General features: G+C 38.0%; 1 protein-coding gene across 4 annotated transcripts in view; it reads left to right on the top strand.

The window, feature by feature from the left end:
* scara5 (scavenger receptor class A, member 5 (putative)) overlaps nt 1-25,659 on the top strand; it is a 41,012-nt gene that overhangs the window by 4,615 nt on the left and 10,738 nt on the right. For 2 of the 4 annotated variants that reach the window (XM_079887576.1, XM_079887577.1), the window contains exons 3-5: nt 5,948-6,079; nt 22,036-22,221; nt 23,673-24,161. In XM_079887576.1, coding sequence (XP_079743702.1) covers nt 5,948-6,079; nt 22,036-22,221; nt 23,673-24,161 — 807 coding nt within the window. The remainder of the gene's footprint in view (nt 1-5,947; nt 6,080-22,035; nt 22,222-23,672; nt 24,162-25,659) is intronic. The other 2 variants (XM_079887578.1, XM_079887579.1) reach the window with 2 other exon arrangements.

Below are 25,659 nucleotides of genomic sequence, written 5' to 3'. Positions count from 1 at the left end.
AAACATTGAATAAAGCACATAATCAGTACCTCAGATTATCACTGTCATACTTTAGATGTTGTTGTTCCAGCTGCAATAGAAATGGAAACCATTTCTAAATTAGAATCGTTGCGTATTGCTGCCGTGCCTGATTAGGAGAAAAAACCTATATATATTATTGTTAGGACGGAGTGTTAGAATAAAGAAAACCCTTTTAGCATTGGCAGCTGGGTTATAAAATAAATGAGGCACACTAAATTGTAGCTTTTTTATTTTTGCTTAACTGCTTTAAAATGTTTTTTGTTGTTGTTGTTGTTGTTGTTGTTGTTGCTTTTAGATAGAAAAAAAAAAAAAGAAAATGACTACACATGCATAAAGACAATGTAAATATAATTTCACGCACCTATCACTTGAAGAAAAAAAATACTGCTGTATATTTAAATGTCTGTGTTAAAAGAGCACAATTTAATGGTGATCAGTCTCTACCCATATATTATTACGTGCTAAATTTTCAGCAGGAGCAGTTATTATTATGTAAATTACGTCTCTATGATGATTGGTTGATATTACAAGGTAGGCTAGCCTATTATGCCAATGTATTTTTCTCAAAACTCTAACCACTAAAAGCGAAACACTCAATGGTGATTGTCTATTTTTTTATTTACATTTTTTTACCAGTGGAGGCAAAAGTCTCCGGCTATGGATTTTGCCTACTCCTCCCCTTCTCTATGCCCTTAGATTCACTTAAAAGCTGCAGTACGTAACTTTTTGGGGTTAAAAATTATCCAAAATAATTTTTTGAAAAAGGACATAACCAGCCACTGTTCAAAACTCACTGCTTGCCTCGATTCAAAACGTTAAGCTTGTAATAATGTTTTTAATTCCAGTGGTACTGGTGGATTTCCGCGGGAAATTCGAACATGTCTTTGCGTCATTACGTCACATCTGTACACATAAAGAAGGTGTCTCGGATATTAGGCTATATTGCGTGTGAGGATGTTGGAGGTGGAGATTTATAGCCTTTTCTCACAGCATTTGATATAATTAAAATGATCAATTTAATGGCGGATCCAGAAAGGTTCAAACAACAATCACCAGTGACAACTGGAGATTTACCCGTTGTAAAATGCAAAATACTTCGGACTTCGGAGTGGCTGCAGAAATAAAGAGACTGCAACCGGCCCATGTGAAAACAAGTATAAATATCGGAAGGGCATAAAATGTAGTCACGCAATGCTGATGTTGTTAACATTAACAATTTGAGTATAATTTGCACGGTTTGACGTGTAATGATAAGCGATGATAAGAGAGGATGTTACTTACTTGTTCAGTTGACATTTTCTGGTGAAAATTCTAATGTTGGTCATACTTCCAAAAAGTAGAATCTGTGATTCCGAATGACAGTATCCACACCGGCGCGGTGACTGACTCCTCCTCAAAAACACATTCTCCTCAAAACATTGGATTCATCCGCGCTGTGCCATGCCAAGGCACAACCCACGTAAAGTTGATAATCCCACGAATAGCTGCAATTTCAGATTTTGAACGAGATGCCGACAAAGAGGAATAACTACAGACTGCAGCTTTAAGCATAGTTTTCAGAACGATTGTAATTACATTGGCAGATTCGGCACATTCGCGGGTAAAAGCAGTGGTGGTTCACACTTCAGTAATATTTTATGGTCTTACAATGATGAAATTGCAAACAACAAATACACATTATGAGACATTAAATTAAATGAATAATTAGACATTTTATTAACTTTAAATCGTTCTCCCGTTTTCCACCTCAAAATCTTGAGTAGGCTGTGGTTTTGTCCAGTTTATAGCACTTTTTGTGACACTCTTTCTCATGAAAGCTCCTTGGCAGTCTTGTCTGTCTTGGTACTATACTTTCCTGGATCATGTTTTAATTCTTGGATTACCATTACTTCATCTCCATTTTATCAACTGAATTGTCAGTTCCCAGTTGTCAGACAGTACTTTCTGTCTCCCTTTTCCTCATACATATTTATTACTTGTGCAACATTACACAGTAAGTCATTTGAGAATGCCAAAAGAGAAAATATGCAGAAAATCTTGTTGAAAATTGTAACAGAAACCTTAACAGAACTAGATGAGACAAGCATTGTGCACCTTCTGTGTCATATACCAGGATTGCCATGCTTAAATGTGTATTTAATTACTTTTTTCTTCAGATTTGTGTCCTCAAAACATTATTGTGTGTAGAACTACTTTCTAATTCTTCTTCCTTATAAACAGCCCAAACATTATTATTTCGAAAGGAAAAATTCAGAAGTTGTAATGGTGGCTTAAGCCATTGCTATGCAGTTCCCTTTTGAGGGAACTCGAACTGCATCGATTACGACACTTTGGGGAATGCCCTCAGCGTAGCGTGTCTGAAGCTTGAATGAAACTATTCCAATCCTGATTGGCGTTGCGTCATGATATAACATGTGACGGCATACACGGAAGCAACAAAGGGACGCAACAGCGTCAGCTTTTTGGTCTTCAGCAAGTGCTCTGTGTACAACTGTCTGCCCTATTTGGTGTTGTTTGTCCTGTGGGAACTTGAATTGTTACCATAAGCACAGCTGAAAGTGTGTGTCTTCCTGCCCACGTTAAACTTCGGGACGTGACACACGCGATCAGAGTGTGATACTGTTTGGGTGCGAGGCATGCTCTTGAGGGGGCTGACTGTGTTCATTGAGAACTATCTCGAAGCGTACAGCGAAAGAAAAAGACGTGCGCTTTCGGGTGTTTCAACCTCGCACCTATTGACTTTCATCTCGAGGGAAGAAAGCCGATATGTACTATGAACAGCTTGTGTCTCGTGTTGTCGAGGCAACGTGTAGATTACGAGACCGGTATACATGTATAAATATCTGGCTTTGAGGAGTTCGATATTTTTATTCAGCCTATCATTCAGACCATTTTTCACTTGTCTGTTTATTATGGCTGCAATTAATTCTTATGAATTAATTTTTTTTTAATAATCATCTGACTAAGCTGGGAGCAGAGCATGCATGGGCAGTTCTGGAGAGGGTCCGTCTGAAACCATGCCCTCTATGAGGCGGTAGAGTCGATATGCGAGAGGTTCGGCCCAGTAGAAGTGGATCTGTTCACGTCTCAAGAGGCAACACACTGTCCACTGTGGTTTTCTCTCACGCATCCAGCCCTGCTAGGGCCGAGGCAGCGCCTGTACACATTTCCCCGATTGCTCTGCTCCTGGGAGTTCTGGAGAGGGTCCGTCACGATGGGGTCTGTCTACTGCTTGTAGCCCCATTGTGGCCGGCCAGAATATGGTTCTCAGACATAATATCACTCCTAGCGGGCCCTCCATAGGATATCTCCATCAGGAGGGCCCTGCTGTTGTAGGCAGAGGGCTCAATATTTCACCCTCGGCCAGAGTTATGGAGACTGTGGGTCTGGCCCCTGAGGGGGCACAGTACCGAGAGGCTGGCCTGTCAGCAGGAGTAGTCGAGACCATATTCAGCTCTAGAGCTCCCTCCACAAGGAAACTGTACGATCTAAAATGGAATGTTTCACCATTTGGTGTAGAGAGCGTGAAGTGGACCCAGTTAACTGCCCGGTGGCTTCAGTGTTAGAGTTCCTCCAGGATCGCTTCTCTGCTGGTCTTACCCCATCCACACTCAAGGTGTATGTGGCTGCCATTACGGTTTTCCACACTCCTCTGGGTGATGGCCCTTTGGGAAGACATCAGCTGGTCGTACGTTTCTTCCGTGGGGCTTGGAGGATGAGACCTGCGACTCGGACCAGAGTTCCCACATGGGACCTGGCATTGGTTCTTGAAGGGCTGGTTGAGGCCCCCTTCGAACCTCCGGAGTCGGCTGAGGCCAAGAACCTTTCTCTCAAGGTAGCTTTTTTTATTAGCCATTACTTCTCTGAAGAGAGTATGAGATCTTCAGACCCTTTCTATATCTTACGTGTGCCTGGAGTTTGCTCCAGGCGATATTAAGGCTATCTTGCATCCCAGGCTGGGCTATGTGCCTAAAGTGCCATCTAATGTGGCACGGCCTACGGCTCGGCAGGCTTTTCATCCCCCACCTCACGTGACGGCGGATGAAGAAAGACTTAATTTGCACTGCCCTGTCAGAGCTCTCAAGATTTATGTACAGAGGTCTTCTTCATGGGAGAAGTCAGACCAGTTGTTGGTGTGCTTTGGGTTGCTCAAGAAGGGGCTTCCCGCAGCCAAACAGACCATCAGTAACTGGATTGTTCAGGCTATCTCTATGGCCTATCAGGTGCGCAGTTTGGCCAAAGGCCTATCAGGGAGGATCTAATTAAATTGAACAAATTTTTAATTATTAACTAATACTGGGCTTCATTTTAATTAGTTTTAATTAGGACTTGTTATTGTACATCACACAAAAGATGAAGCTTTAGTTTTACTCCAGAAAATCACTAGCCTGGTTTACACCAGACCCTTCTCAGTCGTAACTGAGAGTGGGTCTGGGGAAGCTTCATTCACATCCCATTCCCAAAGGTGCATCACCAACGCACGTCGCTCAAATGCCTCTAGGTGCAATTGATAGACCTAAAACCAATCAGAGCGATCATCATCGTGTAAAGCCCGCCTCAATGTTTGTGGTTGGTGCCAAGATTTGGAGCGATTGGAAATGGGCTTGAATGGGCTCTTGGCCAGACTGACTTGCAGAGCAAATCTAAATTTGCCGGAAGTTCGTCTGGGTTTTCCCAGGCTAGAAAATCACTGTAAGAGCTGAATAAACACAGTATTAGAAGTGTGCATTAAAGTCTTATCCATAAACTCTCTCTCTCTCCCTTTCATTATCATGGAACATACACAGTGAAGTACACAAAACACTCGTTACAACTAACAGTAAACAAATATATACACACCTTTTCAGTGGGTGCTTAATAAACTGGTAAACCTTATATCCGTAAAACGACTCGATGAACTGTGATAAAGTGCGCGCTCTCACTTTCATTTCTGCCGTGATCAGTAACATTAGGCCTGTTGCTCCGGAGACTGTAGCTTGATCACGAACAGTTGTACTGATCCATCCTCGAGTAACAACGGGAGTAAATGAAGACTGCTACATCCTCTTACATCCAACAACAAAACAATTCAGTCGTTTTTAAGACATTCTTGTCTACAGCTGCTCCAGCGTCGAAACAATGGCGGACTGTGTCCAGCTCACTCAGGGCGGGTCTACGCTAAAACTGCAGTGTCACTGTGTCGTGGGAGGGGCCTGTGCAAACTGATGTCACATTGCCCCGAATCTGAGAACGGCTTGTTCTGAGACAGTGCTTATGATTTATGGGGATTTAAAAAAAAAGCACTGGGTGGATTTTTATCATTATAGGGTGGTTGTGTACACACACTGCCAACACACATTTATGTTCAAACACCATGTAAAAGTGAATTTTGCATAATAGGTGCCCTTGAACATAAACTACATCTAACATCTTTCTCTTTACTGAAAAACACATAAAATAACACTTAATCCCTAAATTTACTCTCCTAATGCAGTCCCTTGCAAAGCATGCTGGGAACTACAGATCCATTGCCCAGGGCTGCATTTCTCAAAAGCATTATGAGCTAGGCTCTACGATCGTGACAAAGGCTCTACGATTTACTTCTTTGCAAGGGACTGCATTAGGAGGGTACATTTAGGGATTAAGTGTTATTTTATGTTTTTTTCAGCAAAGGGAAATATGTTTTTAGTTTATGTTCATGTTTAATGTTCATGTTTAATAAAATTGTTTCTAGTTCAGTTATCTTTTGAGGCTGCTGAGTCACCTATGGTATCGATTTACTATCGATACAGAGGTATTAAATTCTGTTATCGTACAGAAGCCAAAATTTTGGTATCGAGCCAATGCTATAGTCTTCCTAAACTGGATTTATCTCCCCAGTCCCTGATGTTAAAGTCAGTGTGTTTCCTTTCTAGATTCCCTGTTGATCAGTGTTTATCTTTCACAGTAGGTTCTTCAAAGTACAGGAGAAAGACAGATAATTGCTGTGGTCAATTGGATTCCTTCACTGCAATCAAATATGCCATTGTGTCCCTTTATATTCTGGTACTGCTCACCATATTTGGCCTCTGCATAGCAGGTAGGCATATTTTCTTTTTCTCTCTTTGTCTTTCTCCTTTTTTCTGAACCTTGGACTTGTGGTGGGCCAATTTGTTTCACATGTTTTGCATAATTTTATACTTTTTTTAAATCATTATTTATTGTAATCAGAGAAAAGAAGAAAAGGGTCTTGCTTTAAGTAGGCTAATAAGTAATAAACAACAAAATATTAAAGATATAGAGTTATTTAAGAGTTAAAAACATGCTCAGTGTATTTTAGGCAATAGAAAATAGGTTTAAACGGCTCTTATAATGCTAGTCAAGACCACCATTTTAAAACTGGCACTTAAAACCTACCCCTTCAAAAACTATGTGCAAGTCCATTATGATTAAATTCCATACAGATTCATAAAACAATCCACAATGAAATGTGTAGCGTAAACTTTTAAGGTAGAACTGGCATAATGGATCTTATTAAACATAAGCCTCAGTCGTTTGTAATTAACTTTGGGGTTCTTCAGAACAATATTTGAAGCAGTAGGTGTTTCTCACGTGTGTGTTCTGTTTTTGATTAAGTTTTCATTGTGTTATGTTTCTGTTCACAGGTAGTTTCTTGATTAGTTCATATTCTCATCTGGCCTAGTCCACACACACACTTGTATTTTTTTATAAACTTGTATTTTTTTATAAACAGTGTGTTCTGTTTTTGATTAAGTTTTCATTGTGTTATGTTTCTGTTCACAGGTAGTTTCTTGATTAGTTCATATTCTCATCTGGCCTAGTCCACACACACACTTGTATTTTTTTATAAACAGTGTTTTTCCTCTTTTGTTTAAAAAAAAAATCGTGTCGACATGTAAACGCAAAAACACGCTATAAAGTGCAGTCAAGAGTATGCCAAACCAGCAGGTGGCGATATAACCATAACTGCAAGACCATGTTGGCCAATCAGAAGCCTGAAAAAAAGTAATTACCGGTTACGGTAGGCTAACAATGTGTCATAAGCAGTGACCAGCGTAGTATTGCATTCTGACGCCTCTGTTCTGCAATTTAATGGGAGAACTGTGCATGTATATGTTATAAGCCCTGTTAGCATAGTTATTAGCAGCAATATTTTGGCTACGTCTCATGTAAACAAAGGGGATAGCGGCTCACAATCTGACATCAAACAATGGAGATAACAGCACACACTCCGATGTCACACGCCAAAATCTCTGGTTTCACCGGCTACACGACAACACTGCAACTGTTTTTTGCAAAAGATTCTTCACCCTGGCAGGGATTTTCAAAAAGGTTTGGTTTCAGTGACCTGTCATGTGTTTGCATGTGGACGAACGGCAATAGAAAAAGCTGTGGTTTTGAAAATACCCATGTTCGTGTGGACAGGGCCTCTGTTCCCTGCCTGTTTGTCTCCTAGGTTACAGATTAATTAGTGTCCTCAGTTCAGATTTGTTAATTAGCTCCTTAGTTTTCTGTGTAGATAAGCCCTCTGTTTCAGTTTGTCCTTGGTCTTGCATTGTTTGATGTGGTTGTGTTTCCTCCGAGTTATTCTCCTGTTTTTTGTTTTGATTCTTGGACTAAATCAGTGATCTCAAACTAAATTCCTGGAGAGCCACAGCTCTGCACAGTTTTGCTCCAGCCCTAATCAAACACACCTGATCCAGCTAATCAAGGTCTTCAGGATTACTAGAAACTTCCTTGCAGTTGGAGCCGGTTGGAGCTAAACTGTGCAGAGCTGTGGCCCTCCAGGAATTGAGTTTGAGATCACTGGATTAAAGATTTATTTTGATTATCTCCTTTGTCATGCATTTCATTACAACCACCGAATGTGACAGTGTTAGACATGATCAGCAACAGAACAACATTTTGCAGACATTCTCCACGTGATACTATTCTTTTGTTATGTGAACTGAAATAACAGTTCTGTCAGGACCATTATCATCAAATACGATTGACAATTAGCATATAGATTGGATTGGCGGTATGGTCCTGTTCTGGGCAAGAACTCCCTGTGCATCCATGCAGCCTAGCATGCACTCTCAGAAAAAAGGTAAAAAAGCGGTCACTGTGGCGGTACCTTTACAAAAGGTACACTTTTGTACCTAAAGAGTGCATATAAGTCTCTCAAAGGTACATATTGGTACCAAACGTGTACATATTGGTACCAAACGTGTACATATTAGTACCTAAATGGTACATATTAGAACCCTTTTGAAGGGTACTGTCCCAGTGACAGCTTTTGTACCTTTTTTTCTGAGAGTGTGGATAAGATCAGCAAGAGCAGCGATAACCCTCCTTAGGGTAAACAGAAAAGAACCAACATGAAAGTATTGCAGATATCATTAATGTCAATATTTTAATGTACAACATAATTCGAGAATTTAGTCTGATTCAAGGGGGAATCAGAATGCCAAATCCTGACTGACGAGAGGAGGAGCTGGGGAGGGAGGAGGGTAATTAGCTTCTGAGAAATGCGATAGCTGTTGATAACTGCTGAAGGAGCTTATATATTAATACAGTGATAGGCGTCATATTCCTATTGGTAGACGTGGATCAGCTGAGAGTCAGCTGATGCGAGCTTGACTAATGTGACCTGCCAGAACTAACCCAACGCTTGATTATTTTCTTCTGGCGTTAGGAATAGTAGCCTAATTTTCCTTATTACTTCACTCCAAAGAAAATAGGCTGTCCAAGCAGTATAGAATGGATCCATATGTACACGAAGCAGTGTACATTTAACACACTGCTGTAACATTCTGGCAGAATAGTTTGTCTTCCAAATTCCAATTCAAAGAATTTAGAATTCCCCCTGTGAAATTAAAGTGATTAAAGTTCCCCTGTAGTCAATAATTGTATCACTTAAAACTCATATTTGATTACCAAAATTACGTTTAAACGTTTTTCCTTAAAATAGCTTGAATGTAACTACACCCTCGCTTCACTTAGTATATGCAGAACCATGAATATGCAAATTAGCCCCACCTCCAGTCACTCACAGCAGCTCAGAGATTCACTCGGCCATCTTAATGAGGTAAACGCAGCACAATGGTATCGCTCTTTACAATGTCGGACACATAACAGTAATTCATATAATTGTCCTTTTGACTATGTTATCAAACAGCTAATAATGTGTTGCTAATGTTACAAAAACCATATTCCCGTTACATCTCAGAGTCAGACAGCCAGAACGTCAGTGGATAAAGGCATATTCATCATTACATCGTAATATACATCATACACCCGCTATATTGCTAAATCTACCCGATTTTTCATATCATAACAGAAAAATATACCGGGATAACCTGGCTCTTTTCGAGACTCCCCTGCTTGGTCACTGTTAATGAAAAAGCCTGATAAAGAAATTAAGCACGTTGATCTGATTGGTTACAAGGTAGTTTGTGACGTCAGAAAAACCAGCGATTTCAAAGCGTGTTTTTGAGACTGTCTTTGGTTCACTGCAGTTTTAAGGAGGAAACACTCAGCAATGCTGTCGACTTATGAATTTACACATGCTTTGTCTCCAAGCATATTAAAAACACCCCATAGACATATAAACAACATTAAAAACTTGACTTGAAAACTTGTTTTCACCACAGGGGGACTTAAAGTGATTGATTGTTTAATGGAAGACAAAAACTGACTCTGTGACTTCCTATTTCCCCTTACCCTGAAGTTAGAGCACAGACAAAATTTAATCTAGCCCACAGCAGGACACACAGCGAGGATTCAGTGCTTGTGTGGCTGACCCCTAATGAACTCAAGATACCACACAGCAAAATCCCCAGTGTTAAATTAACACTGCTCAGAGTTTATATGAGTCCACACTCAGAGTGTTATAATTAACACTGAAGCAGTGTTAAAGTTAATGAGATAATTAAGTGATTAATTGATTAATTGAGTGATGATTGAGCATTATTGAAGACATATGATGTTAATAAGCAGAATCACTGAAGGAGAAAATATTTGTTTTAATGGTCACCATTATGGTGATGGGTGTTTAGTTTAGTTGGGCTCTTGACCCTTACTTTATTAACTTTAGATTTTGTTTGGCTGATGTAATTAGATTATAACAGCCAGATCAACAAAGAGAAAAGGTGTTATGATGGTGTTGGTTATGTTTTAATATAATCATTATTTCACAATCATTTAACCTGAATCACTGAACTCATATAGTGCCTAATTTTTGAATTATATATACTTTATTAATTATAGCAGCACTGTCCTTGAAAAGCATAATATTTTTAACTTTTACAATGTAATCCAAATAATTTCCCAAATTTTTTTTTTTTTTTTTTTTTTTTTTTTTTGACACAGACATCAAGAATCAGCCTGTGAATCTCAACAATGGTGACAATAATAAAGCATGTTGCAGTGCATTCTGGGTACCACCAATCAAAACTCATTCATGGCTCCCATCATGCATTGCTGCATGAATAAATAATGAGCTTATGTTCAGAGTTGATCTGTTTGTCACCATTGTTGAGATTCATAGGCTAATTCCTGATGTCTGTGTGTGCCTGAAAAGAACACTTTTTAAGATTTTTTTTTTTTTCGTAATTGATTTGATCATTTGGTTTTCATTGAAAAGGCTAAAAATGGCATGCTCGACAAGGACAGTGCTGCTATAATCCATTAGGGAAACTTAACTCAGAAATTTTACTCTCAATGAGTTCAGTGATTCAGGCCAACTACTGATTATGTTAAAACACAACCAACACCATCAGATCACCTTTTCTCTTTGCTCATCTGGCTGTTATAACTGAATTACAGCAGCCAAACAAAATTTAAAGTTAATAAAGTAAGGGTCAAGAGTCCAACTAAACCAAACACCCATCACCATAATGGTGACCATTTAAAAAATTAATTTTCTCCTTCAGTGATTCTGCTTGTTAACATCAGATGTCTTCAATAATGGTCAATCATCACTCAATTAATCAATTAATCACTTAATTATCTCATTAACTTTAACACTGCTTCAGTGTTAATTATAACACTCTGAGTGTGGACTCATATAAACTCTGAGCAGTGTTAATTTAACACTGGGGATTTTGCTGTGCACAGAGATTTATGTATTTATTCCCTTTGCAAGTGATGGGGCAGTTCTTCGTACGTGTATTACTCAGTTATCTGGATTTCATTGTTGGCGATTTGACATGATCCAGGATTGTTAGCTTCTTCGAAGCTCATCCCGGAGTTGCTGTCATAGCAACAGATCCTTAAACTTAAACCTGCTCAGGAGAAGCTTATTTCATGGAAACAGGATTAAATGCATCTTTTTAAGCAGAGGTGATTTTAAAGTCTGTCCTAGCCACTGCTACTTTCTTACAAGAGTACCCTAGTGAACCAGGGACAATAATAATTTAAAATAATAATAATAATTGAAAAATTGATTTAAATATATTATTCTAAAGGTGTGTAGTCTATCATAATATAGACACAGCTAGTTTTACCCTTTGAGAGATTTATTTATGAGGGGAAAATAACCTAATAATTTTATTGGAGTCTTACACACATGGGGCCAGATGTACTAAACAGGGCAAATTAGCAATTCCAAAAAAGCGCTGATGGGAGTGGAAAGTTCGATTACAACTTTAATGTCGTTTTGGTCACTTCTGTTGCCTTATAAAGGTCCAGAAAAGTTTTCGTCAGGTGTGTGATGTTCTTTTTTAATACAATGTCATTACGTTGCTGTATTACGGTCAGCCAATCGCTGCATTGCTGATCATGGTTTCAAGTATCGATATATCTGCCCTTTCCAATGAACACAGGAATGCGTAGTAATATCAGACAACTTAATCCAGACATTTTAATCAAATCCACAAATTTGTTTGAAGAACCAAATTATCCAGAGAGTTTGTATGATCTGGCATCTGTCAAATCATTTCAGTAAGCGAGGTACAAAGAATGGACCCCAGATTGGTTTAAAATCTTTATTCACTAAAGTTCTACACCACTGAAGTATGGCATGCGTCCATCTTAGCATCCATTTCCATAGTGCATTCAATGCTCTGTCGAGTGTCTTTCTGTGTTCACCATAGGCGTGTTTTTACCTCGATGTTGACTGATCTGACTCCAAACCACATTTCTGGACTGGCAAATTAGCAATGTTTGGTTTAATCAACTCAGAGACATCTAAGTTTGTTAAATTATTACTAGACTATGATGCATCCCTAAGCTGTGTTTTAATTACCTTCACTGCATTTGAGCTATAAACTGATTAAATTCTAGATTCTAGATTTTAGATTCAGTCAGACTTACTGTAAAGAAAGTTTTTGTGTATCTGTCACTGTGAATAAAACTAGATAAATGGATTTTAAAAAAGCCTGCACACTCTATCAATTAAGAAAAGGACAAAAAACTGTGATAAAACCACTGTTTTAATGGCAAACATTTCGATCACATGTAACCTTTCTCAATGCCAAGTTTACAATGCTTAGTCCAGGAGCCAACTAAGCAACTAAGCCAATGGCTTAGCATTGTCAACTTGGCATTGAGAAAGGTTACATGTGACCGAAACGTTTGCCATTAAAACAATTTATCAGTGCTTTTATTGTATTTTCTGCTGAGTTCAGCACTGCCTGCTGAACTCAGCAGAAAATACAATAAAAAGCACTGTAGACCTGTTCATCAACACAATATTGCAATATAGACTTTAAACAAAGCAACATGAAATACATGAGTGAACTACTCACCCATAGTTTGAAAAGATGTCTATCTGGTTTGATTGAAAAATAGCTAAAAACTTACGCACCTTAAAACTGTCTATATGAGGTGCATAGATCAAAAAACTCCATGGGAAATGAAAAAAAAAAAATATATATATATATTTTTTTTAATGGCAAACACTTAGTTACAGCAAAAATTGGCTCAGCGCAGAAACAAATCATGCATGTTGTGAAAGATGTTGATTAAAAAAAAAAAACCTTGCATGTTGCTTATGAAATGAAACTTTTGAACTAATCATTTTCTTTAGGAAATTTGCTGAAACAATGACTCTTAACAAGGTGGATTGTAAAATGGATGACTGCACAGTTCTGATTGGGTTGCAGACAGCAGGGGAAATTGTCAGTGTTTGCTCTCTTCATGTGATCTTATGCTTTAGTGGCATATAAAAGTTAAACAAGTAAACGTACATCAAAACCAAATGTAAAAGACACCAGTGAAAACTTGAAAAAGCAATATATTCAATTCCTTCGACATCCATGTCTATATATAAAAGAGTTTGTCTAACACTCTTTGGTGTTGCCTGCACAAACTGTGTGTCAGGGTTGGTTCAAACAAGGAAAAATAAGATGAGGATTTAGATCAGTAACTGATTGGTGTATGACATCAAAGTACTGCGAGAGCGATTCGAAAGCATACAGAGCTGAACACACCTATGGTATTGGAGGTGAAGCTCAGTTCCCATCATGCCCTGTGGTTCAAACTGATAATGAGGCAAGGCAAGATTATATATAGCACATTTCATACACAACGATAATTCATAGTGCTTTACATCAAATAAAATAAAAATCATTAGATAATTATCAATTATAAAATAATATAACATGCTTAAGAAATAAGATTAACAAAAAAAAATATTGATTTAAAGGTATCATTCACCGTAAAATTAAGTCATCATTTACTCACCCTGTTGTTCTACTGCTGTTTGCCGTTATTATTTTTTCAGACCACATAAAGAGAAATGTAAAAAAAAAAAAATCCCACATGCCCTTGTCCGTATAATGGTAGTAAATGGTGACCGGCAAAAAAAAGCTTTAAAAAGAAAAGTATCACAGACAGATCATATGCAACATGTGCCATATATTCCAGGTGTTCTGGGGGTGTACGATAGGGTTTGGTAAAAAAAAAGTATTTTTTAATGAAAATCCTGCCGTTGGTCTTTTGTGCTCGACTGCGCGTCTGATGACAGTCAGAATGGCAGATGACAGATCAAGATCATGAACAGCATAACTTTTTGTTGGAACGAACACAACAGATATATTCTCCTCAGAGAAGAAGGTACATGAATTGTATTTTATGTCACATTTTTGCTGCACGGCAAGTGTTAGCAAAAAGTTTAAGTGCAAATAGCGTTAAATGTTATTTGAACTTAATGTTAAAGTGTAAATAGCGTTAAATACTAGCGTTTAATGTTTGCGATAAAGTTTTACAGAGTATCATGTTTGGCTCCAGTATATTGCATAAATGCAAAATAGACTAATTGGCCATATGCCTAGCAAAAACTATTTAATTAAGGTGTGTCCACCAAAGCATTTTTAACCAGCTGAAAGCGCTCTTCTGAAAACGGCCTGCTTTGGAGGCACAGTGTTTTTTCCCCGGAAGTAATGTGTTACTAGTATCTAATTTCTCATATAGTTTGTTTTATCAACAATTACTGAATATAAAAATGTAATAATACCAACATTATTAACTTTGTTAACCATATTAACCATTGTTGTTCAATCATTATACAAGAATGTAACGATTTCTACCACCCTTGGATTACTGGGTAAAATGTGACAGTGATGAGTGCTGCGTTTTGACAGTAACAAGCACCAAAAAAAAAAAAAAAAACACACACACACAAAAATCCTTATCTTCCAAGAACTAGTCCCTGTGGTTTATCGGAGCTTGAGCTGAAGCCACTTCCTTGAGCCCCTCCGCTGCGGACTGCAAACCAAGAACGTTTAACCCCAATTGTTTAAGATTACCTATATGGGCTGTTACGATCTTTAAAGGTCTAGGAGATGGAATACAACATTTAGATATCACACTACTGCTGGTAGATTGGGAAAAGCAGAAAGAACCATGAATACCCAGTAAACACTATGATCTCACAGTGATGTCACCATGTGGTCACAACGTCTGCAATCTGAGTTCACAGTGTTCTAAAAGTGTAACCGCACAGCGCTCTCACTGTGTGCTCAAACTATGACCACAATATGAGCTCATCCCAGCTAGAAATGTTATTGTTCTATGAATGTTTTGAGAGCATTATGTTATGTTCTTGTAATATTTTCTGTAGTTAATTTTATTTTTGTAACCAGAATGTTCTCCTAAAAGGTAGGATAACACTCTCTATAAACATTTCAAACATGTTTAGTGATGACATTGATAGAACATTATCCCCCCTAACATTCTTAGACAGTTATAGCGGGAAGTTTCGATGTTTAGAAATTAAGTTTAAGAGGTTTACATGTTGAAGTTTGTTTGAAGAGTTTGGTCACCATTGTAGAGGTCAGTGTTTGCTGTAGTTGGGCTCTTTGGTCTTAGGGCTGGGCGCTTTAAATCGCGATATTGTTATGCGCATCTCGTTAGTAAAGCCGGTTCCTTGATTAGTAGTAAATCACCATCACCTGCTTTCAGATGGAGCGGCATTGACTACAAAGAGCTGTAGTTAACTGCCAAGCTGAGCCATATCGCACTAATATCGCGGACGTATCGCCAGCGATAATTAATGCGATATGGCTCAGCTTGTCAGTTAACTACGGCTCTTTGTACACAGCAAAAACTCCAGTGTTAAATTAACACTCCTGGGAGTGTATGAGTCCACACTCAAGAGTGTTGAAGTTAATGAGATATAATTAAGTGATTAATTTTGTGATGATTGAACATTATTGAAGTCACCTGATGATAACAAGCAGAATCACTGAAGGAGAAAATCTAAAATTGTAAGTTACCGTTATGACGATCAATGGTTGCTTTAGTTGGGCTCTAGGCCCATATATTATTAACTTTAGATTTTGTTTGGCTGTTGTTTCTGAATTATAATCACCAGTTGAACAAAGAATAAAGTGATCTGATGATGTTGATTATGTTATGACAATCATCATTTGAACTTGATCACTGAACTCATTAAAATCCTTCTTTCTGACTTTGATTTATGTTGTTGGTTAGTGAATCTGCATAAATGCCCAGAATTGTTTTATATATTATAAAGGATTTCTTAAAAGTTGTAAAAAAAAAAAAAAAAAAAAAAATCATTCTTTTAGGCACACACAGATGTCAAGATTCAGTCTATGCATCTCAACAATGGTGAGGAGCAGAATATTCAATTAGGAAAAGTAAATTACATAGACAATTCAGATCATAATTTATTCATACCGCAATGCATGATGGGAGCCATTAATGAGTTGTGATTGGTGGCAGCCACTGCAACATGCTTTATTATTGTCACCATTGTTGAGATTCACAGGCTGATTATTGATGTCTGTGTTTTAAATGAATTTATCTGAATGTCTATTGATCAGAAAAATGTTTATTAAATATTTTGAATTATAAGTAAAGTATTGATAATCATAGGGCCCAGCCTAGAGCCCAACTAAAGCAACCATTGATCGTCATAACGGTAACTTACAATTTTAGATTTTCTCCTTCAGTGATTCTGCTTGTTATCATCAGGTGACTTCAATAATGTTCAATCATCACAAAATTAATCACTTAATTATATCTCATTAACTTCAACACTCTTGAGTGTGGACTCATACACTCCCAGGAGTGTTAATCATAGGCTGAAGAATCAGTAAACTGCTGCTAAGTAAAACCAAACTATCTCAATAAGTTTCCTTTTTCAGATCACAGCATGATTATGTCAAAACATAACCAACACTATAACATAACATTTTACTTTGTTCATGTAACTGTTATAAATCAATAACAGCAGACAAACAACAGTAAATATTAAAGTAAACATATAATGGTCTAGAGCCCAACTAAAGCAAGCACCTATCACCTTAATGGTAACTTACAATTTGTGATTTTCTTCTTCAGTGATTCTGCTTGTTAACATCAGGTGTCTTCAATAATGCTCAATCATCACTAAATTAATCACTTAATTATCTCCTCAGCCCTAAATGCCGCTTCATCTGAAAGCAGGTGATGGTGATTTACTACTAATCAAGGAACCGGCTTTACTGACGAGATGCACATAACAATATCGCGATTTAAATCGCCCAGCCCTAGTGTCCATAATATGAGCACACAGTGAGTGCACAGTGCGGTTACACTTTTAGCTCACTGTGAACTCACATTGTGGTCATATGGAGAGATCACTGTGAGATAAACGTGTTGGGTGGGTATGATACAGCCAGTGTTGGAAACTTCATAATTTATTACAAAAAGCCAAAGCCACTAGATACAGTGAGTGAACTATGTACAATGCATATGAAAAAAGAAAAAGAAAAGAAAAGAAAATACAAATAATTATAGGGAAAAGGAACTTCAGTGGCGCCAAATTAAAGAACCAAATACAACAAAATAATTCCCTTAAACTATCTTCCCCACAACCTCTAACCTAATAATAGAACAAACATAACCGGCTTCTTCAGCGTATGCGACGACCTAAAATCCTTCTCTAACTAAGAAAACAAAAATACAAAAGGGGACGCACACTTCTTACCTAGTGTGTCTAACACCTGACATTACTACAGGCACAATGTACATCGCACAATCTACTGACCTGTTCTCTGTTCCCACATAAAGAACAATAAACTCAAAACATCGGCATAAAGCACAAATAACACTAAGGTAATGAATGTTAGACTACACATACACAAATAGGATTCGATTACTAACTGATAAAAAAGTACGCAACTGACACACACACTGCTGCCAAACGAGACGCGCTTGGAAGGCTTTTGAACCGACTTCCCCACATAGCAACATTGTGTCGGCCCAGATCCGGCCCACATCTGGCACACGTGGAAAGATGATCTGGCCCACATGCAGCGTGGAATTACGGCACTTGGGTGGGCCGCTCCTGTTTGCCAGATCTGGGCCACAAGCAGGCCATAGCAATGCCACATGTCAGCCAAGAGCAAAGAAATAAACCACAACTGGACCTTATCTGAGCCACAACATCTGTGTATATTAAATATGAAGTCATCTCAGCCTTAATAAGCCTGTTAACAAGCAGAATCACTGAAGGAAAGAAGAGAACAGAAAAAGAGACGAGCAGAAACACAAGAACTACAACTGACTTCAGACACAGTCTAAGATGAAATCAACTGAAGAGAAAAGAAGACATTAAATCTGTGAAGATCTCAGCAGAGGAGGATTAAACAACTCCACAAACAGCATTACCAGCTTCACTTATTACTAACCAGACTTACTTTATTTCTGTCAGACGTCTACAAAAGTTTTTATTGAGAATTACCAGAGGTTTAACTCTAATGTGTTTCATTTGAAGTCACCATAACCGTGAATAGTGTTGATCATCTTTCCACGTGTGCCAAATGTGGGCCGGATCTGGGCCGACACAATGTTGCTATGTGGGTCTTGTTGCCAACAGTGGTCTGCTTCAGTTTGTGCTTAATTGATACTTTGCAGTCACGTGATATCTGGCGGGCAACAAACGCGGTTAGTGCATCCAATCGCACAACAACTATCTGGCATGTCGTGTACACCTCAAAACACCAACTTTTGTATATTAAAACTGGCAACGTCCTGGCAAGATCCTTGATTAGTTTACTGGTTTTCGTTGCTAGAGAATGACGTTCTTGCCCGCCAGCCAGTACAACTGACGTCACGTGCAAAGTATCAATACCACAACACTCTGCTTTAGATAAGTGCTAACATGGACCAGTCACATGATGACATGCCATCATCCTCGAAAAATGTAAATATATTTTGAAGTTTTTTTTGTTTGTTATGTTTTTGTTTGCCACTTAAATAATCTGAATCATAAAGCAAAACATGCAGAAACCCTGGAAATCTACCCTGCAGTGTTATTCAGTATTTTTGTTTGAAGTGCAGGACAGACACATGCACACACACACACACACATCAGCTGAATGAGTCATTCACTGCACAAGCCATTACATCATTCATCTGTTTGCTTGAAATTTAATATGAGTGAAATGGGAGGGAGGACGATCTACAAGAGAAGGGGAAAAAAAGGGTAGAGAAAAACAGAGAAAAATCGAGTGCTCTTTTGAGCTGGAGTGTTTTAGAACAGATGACTCACACCCTGTTTAAATTACTGAACATGCACCAAGCAGCAGTTCAGGCATCTTGTGTAGGGACTGAACTATGTGGATATTCTGTAAACACATGCCTGGACACTACATGTGTTACTTTAATGAATCAGACATTTCCTCCCCAAAATATGTCTTACAGGGGTCCTATTATGCCCTTTTACAAATTCTTGATTTTGTTTTTGGGGTATCCTAGAATGTTTTCATGCTTGATTGTTCAAAAATTGCATTATTTTTCACATATTTTACATTATTACAGCTCCTCTCTCCCCAGTCTGGTTGAACGCGTAGTTTTTGATGAAGCCCCTCCTTCCGAAATACGAAATGTACTGTGATTGGTTAGCTGGCCCAGAGTGTTGTGATTGGTAGCGCTTAGCATGTGTTTGGGAAATGTTCCACAAGCTCTACTCAGATGTAAATATTAACGATGGCATCAATTTCAAACCATTTCGAGCCAAATTCAGACCCTGACAATGTTAACAAACAAGAGCATTGTGCTGAACGGATTTTAAGGACAGACTTTGCAAACACGGATTTCACTGGACGTTTCAGGGTGGTATGTTTTTTTGTTTTTTTTGTGGTTATTTTCTTGTAGATACGATGTTATCCACCATTTTATCATGTTTTTCGGAAAACTATGGTAATTCAAACAGTAATCGATCACAAAATCACGGATAATTTTCCTAAGGGGCTGTGAACAGTCTTACAAAAGCAAGAGCTTATAAAAGCTAAAGTAAACACTACATCAATACTGTAATGTTAGTTAGCAGGCTAGCGGAGGCAAAGCTTTGCCCTTCATTTACATCATAGCTATCATAGCAACTACATAAAGCTTATGATTGGAACTGTTAATAGAAAACACAACTACAAATAATAAGACATACTTTGACAGTTGTGATTGATGTCCCGACAAAATGGGAATGGCTACGTCTTTCAGGAGAAGCTTTTGCGTATAGCCTGCATTGTACTCTCTTCTGGAAGCTGTCCTCCTTAAAATGTGCAACGCACAGACAAATGTTAAGGCTATAATGTTCAGGAACAAAAAAAAAGTAACCTCTCTGTTCGTCAGCCATTGGACAAACTTTTTCTGGGTTGTAAAAATCAGCGACAACCAACACGGCCTCACCCCCTTTGTTGTGTGTTCCCGAGGGCAGGGTTTATGTCAATTTTAGGGTTTGTGATGTCACCAACCCGGGAAGAAGCTCATTAAAGTCCCTACCTGCCGTTTGTTGTAGTCATCATAATCAAGGACCCCTTTAAGAGTCACATTTAGAAAGAGATGAGTCACAATGCAGTGCCCAGTATTCACACTGTTAAAACAGTATTTGTGTTAATACTGTGTGTCTTTTGCCCAGTGCTGGTTTTACCCATGTGACTGTGGGGTAAAAGACCCCCATCGCCACCTCATACATTTATATGATAAAAAAATAAATAAAAAATAAACATTTATGTGTTATTTTCTCACAACATCTGTTGCTCCATCGATGGTCAATAAACAAACGATATATAAATAACTTTTTGGTAATAACCTTTTGAGAACATTATTAAAGGCCAGATAACTTTGAACGAACATTCTATTAACATTCAACCACTTTTGTACTTTAGATGGCTTATAGCATGAGGAATGACATTTTTTTATTGATATTTTGAGCTAGATGTTGCAATTACTGAACTCAAAACTCATGAAGAGCTCAGCAGTTTCTGGCCTTCTGCAGATCCCTCTGAAGAACCCAAATGTTATAAATGAGACTCAGGTGATATGGTGATGAATAAGGGTGAATTCCCGGTGGCCTGGCAACTGATTTGGCCCGCTACCCTCTTTCTTTCTTTTTGAAAAAATGATATATTGTTGCCTTTTTTTTTTAACATTGTCTTTATTAAAGGGGTGGTATAATGCCCCTTTTTACAAGATGTTAAATAATTCTCAGATGTCCCTAGAGTGTGTATGTGAAGTTTTAGCTCAAAATACCCCACAGATAATTTGTATAGCATGTTAAAAGCAAAAACGCGTCGTTTTGTGTGTCCCTTTAAATGCAAATGAGCTGGTGCTCCCGACAGAGAGGGTGGATGGTTGTTGTGGACGTTTCTGAATGGTTAGTTGATGAATTTATGTAGCTGAGGTGGAGTTAGCTATCCCCCAGGGCAGCTTGGCAGTTTCTTGGAGGAGCTTGAAGTTCCAGAAACTTGCGCTCTGCAAGCGAACAACGTCTTGTGGTGCCATCTCAAAGAGGCACAAAATCTCTTTCTCTGACCTTTACCATGACGTAGCCCAAGAATAGACTAGTCATCAAATTGACAGCAAATGAATTACTACATATAATAGACAACAAAATAAAACTTAAGGATTCTGTTTACTCAAATATAACACACATACATGACAATCCATCCAAAAAAAAAAAAAAAAAGATATATAAAACTTTTATTAAGAACAATATAAAAATTAACAACTTAAGATAACAACAAATGAAAAAATATACAATTATGACACTTATTAATGTGTCCTAATCTTAACCACGTGTAGTGTACAAGAGACCACCTAATAAAATAAAGAGCTACTGCAAACATGTAGATAGACTGCATTGAGCAAGTAAGCAGATCTAGATTTAGGTTCTACAGAGGATAAGGTTGGTGTCAGTGTCAGTAAAAGCTGCAGTGAGACCTGTTCACAGCTAGCATGGAAAAAGACTATTTAAATGTTAACGTTTGTTTGCCTGCCGATTACAAGAAGAGGATCTATCATCTAATGCCAAGAAGTACATGAGGTGATTGGCTGACACATTATAGCTTGCACTAGAGTTTAATGGCTAAACTTCAGTAAGTTGACCCCAGGGGGAAATTAATCCTCTGTTCTCAGTTCTTGAACATAGTCAAAGCAGTTAGCTAAGTTTAGTGCAAGTCATGTACAAGTTTGGTTGCAGCTATCCAAATGGCTACCATGGAGATCACCATCCAGGTGCCCAGATAATTGGAAATTGAGCAGTGTGTGGTTTGTAACCGGTCATTTTAAAATAACAATTTTTCAATGTTCATCCCTTTCCAGTATCAAAATCCCATGCATCTTCACAGAGGGAGGAAGCACTGCTGGAGAATGTGACTCGTCTGGGAGAGCACACTGAGACCTTGCAGAGATCTCTTAGCCAACTCCCCTCCCAAAGCGACCTTCTGGAGAACATCTGGAAGCTTGAGAGCCTCTTCCATAATCATAGCGAACAGCTGCAACAGCTAGGTAACCGCCAAAATGCAAAGCAGAAGAGTCTAGAAAGTTATTTATACCCACTTGGTAGTCAAACACATTTTTAATAACCATATTAATACCCATCAATTTACTTACATATTTTTTGCATTAATTTTGTAGAGGAAGTGACACCATATTCTTATTTTATATTGATATATAGAAATGACAAAGTATGATAATAATTAAGGGCCATATCATATACCCAGCACAATGCACCACCAGGCACGACGTGAGTGTGTTTAGCTAGTTTCAGCCCGACGCAGTTATCATTTTCACGCCCTGTGCCACATTGTTTAAATAGAAAATGCATTGTCGCCCATCTGTTCGCCCATGGGCTGCTGGTCTGAAAACGAGGTGTGTTCAGGTGCATTGTTGGTGCGTTGCTATTTTGAGGAACTGAAATTTACTGCGCCATTGACCAACTGAAACCAGGTCTAAAGTCAATGACGTAATATTTTTTTGTAAAAAAAAAAAAAAAAAAAATTCTTTAAAGAGCGCGATATTAATGTGTGCCTATAGGCGGGTACAACACGCGTGTACACTCTGCTTATTACACACACAGGGACGCGCAGCAGCACACAAACATGCCAAATATTAAAAATAAAAGGATTACAATGTAAAAGATTATTATTGTGTACATAAAAATATGGTGAAATCCGGCTTGTCCCGTAGATGATCTGCACTTTAACCTCATGCACAAGCAGATCCGTTTCCTCTCTGGAGACTCGTTCAGTCTTTCCACTATCAAATTCCGTCATGTACAGTAAATAACGAATACGCCATGGCGCGAGCACAACTGGCTTTAAAAGGGAATGGGAGATGAGACTCTAATTGGTTTATTGCACGTTACGCCCAAAACACACCCATTACTCATTAAGAGAATAGGGACAACCCTTTTAGACCATGTGCCTGGTGCGCCAACCATTTTCCCCGTCGTTAAACTAGCAAAAGTGGATTCGGGCATGCCCTAAGTGAACTTGTGCCTTGCGCTTTAGACTATGCGCTTGGATTGTTAAAATAGGGCCCAATGTACTTAATGTGTACACATTTTTACGTTTTTTTAAATGCCTGGATGTAAATACATATATAATTAATTTCCATAATTACATGTATAATTATCATTTTGACCCTATACCTTACCCACCTTTAAATCTAAGCATACCACCAAACCTGTCCCTAATGTTAATAATCAGTAAATAGTAATTAAAGCATAAAGTGGGACTGTGCATTTACATTTATTTAATTTATTCTCTGTGCCCTTCATTTTAATATCCCTGTGGTCTATTGTTTGAGCTACATGAATACTCATTTGAGTCTAATATCCCTATACTTGTATTTGAGCTGCCAGTGTGAACACACTACATCACATCAACATAAAAATGAATTTACGTGTGCAAGTGTGACTAATACATGCCCTACACTTCTGTTACTAATATGACCAGGGCGACTAGCGCAGGGCTTGGAGCGTGACATCAGAGATCTGCAGACTTTCTCTGAGCACACCACAGACTCTGTGGCTCAACTCTGGGAGCATCTAGCCATGATCAGTCATTCTAGTCAAAGGAACAGCAGCAGTCTGGCAGAGGAGTTAGCCTTTGCTGCTGGCTCTATCCGAACACAGGATGCCGTTTTAAAGACAATGGAGGGAAATGTAGAGACTCTACAGGAGCGTCTGAAGGAGGTGGGATGGACAGTACAGATATTAAACCATTCACTTAGTGGAGATGTGAGTCTGCACCAGGTGAAAATCTGTGAACTACAGGAGAAGATTGGAAATGTGTCCCATGATGCCACAAGCATGAGGATCACACAAATGCACCTTGAGGAACAGATCAGGAATGAGATTGAAATCCTAAACGTCATCACTGCAGATCTGAGGCTAAAGGAATGGGAGCACTCCATGGCACTCAAAAATTTAACTGTATTACAAGGTAGGTAAGAGTTGTTTTGAGCATCCTCATGTAAGATATTGAGAGATTTCATTTATTTTACTTGCAGTTGATATCCAGTGATCAATTCAAATCACTTGTAATTGTTGTGGCATCTGCTCTTTGTTAGATCTATGTTCTCTTTTTGTGCATGTTTCCTTTGTTCTAGTTTGATTCCTGATTGGAGCAACACTCGTTCTTTGATTATCTCCTTTGTTTGTCTTTAGTATTTATATAGTCTGTGTTTTAGTTGTCCTTTGTCTGTTTTGTTATTATTGTTGCTTTGATCCCTGTGTTTTTGTTACTAGTTAACCTGAAGTGTATTTTGGAGTTTATTATAATTAAAGTATTCACTGACTGGAAATAGATCCAGCTCTTTTATTTTCAGTTTGTTTGCGACTCCATTGCTGACACTCTTTCTCCTCGTTTTTTTCTTTTCTTTCTGTCTCTTCAGTGCATGAAATGGAATTCAGCATGAAACTAGTTGAACAAACTCTCTGAGATTCACAATTCCAGATAAAACCAACCTGGTTTAAATCAGGTTCATCGGTCTCACAAAGCTCAATATACATATTCTCTGTCAACAAGATTTAATTCAGAGTCTGCAATTAACTCTGAAAACAGCCAATCACACGGAACATGGAGAGCGTCAGTTTGATTCACTTGAGAGACGTGCAATTCACTTCTCTTCTGAACATTAAGAGACCGTAATGAAAAAAAAATCATGAAATGAAATGCATTTACAAGGCAAGAATAAACACTGCTGCTTCAGCAAATGTTTCAGAAGGAAGCTGAAAGAAAATATCAGACTATATTAATGCAAGTGAATCAAACAAATAGGCCTTATATTTTATAGTTTCACAAAGAGCTCAAAATAATACATGTAGGCTTAATCTGTTCAAAAACTTACATATTAGCTAAAGCTATATATATATATATATATATATATATATATATATATATATATATATATATATAATGTATATAATAAATAATGTATTATTTATATAATAATGTTTCATTTAAAAGCGAAGCTTAATATTAATTGTAAATTAATATAAGAATTATAAGAATATATTATATGAATTATACATAATTACAATTCATATGATATTAACATAGTAAATAATTAGCAGTAAAAGATGGGCAATTTTGTCTCTAAAATTCTTTCACTCTAAACTGCTTTAATTTGGTGTGAGAGATACAGAGGGAGTGGCTTTAATGCATCAGATACATGTCACTTTACTCAAAATATATATATTTTTTATTTCTGAGTTTTGGTTTGGAACTCTAACCCAGAATAAAACTTGCTCCGGAGCAGGTTAGCCATGTAGCATAAGTTACAATGGCAATGAAACCAGCTAAAAACAATCTATATTATTGAGCCCAGCTTTATTAAAACCAGCGTTTGCTCAAACTAATCTCAAACTTACCTGGGTAGCAAGTTCTAGCAACTGAAACCGGCTTCATGCAACAGGCCACTGAAAACATTAATGGTCAG

This window comes from Squalius cephalus (genome assembly GCF_949319135.1).
Source record: "Squalius cephalus genome assembly, chromosome: 12".
Lineage (NCBI taxonomy): Eukaryota > Metazoa > Chordata > Actinopteri > Cypriniformes > Leuciscidae > Squalius > Squalius cephalus.
Note: the sequence above shows the minus strand (reverse complement) of the source record. Positions and strands in the feature narration are given on the sequence as shown.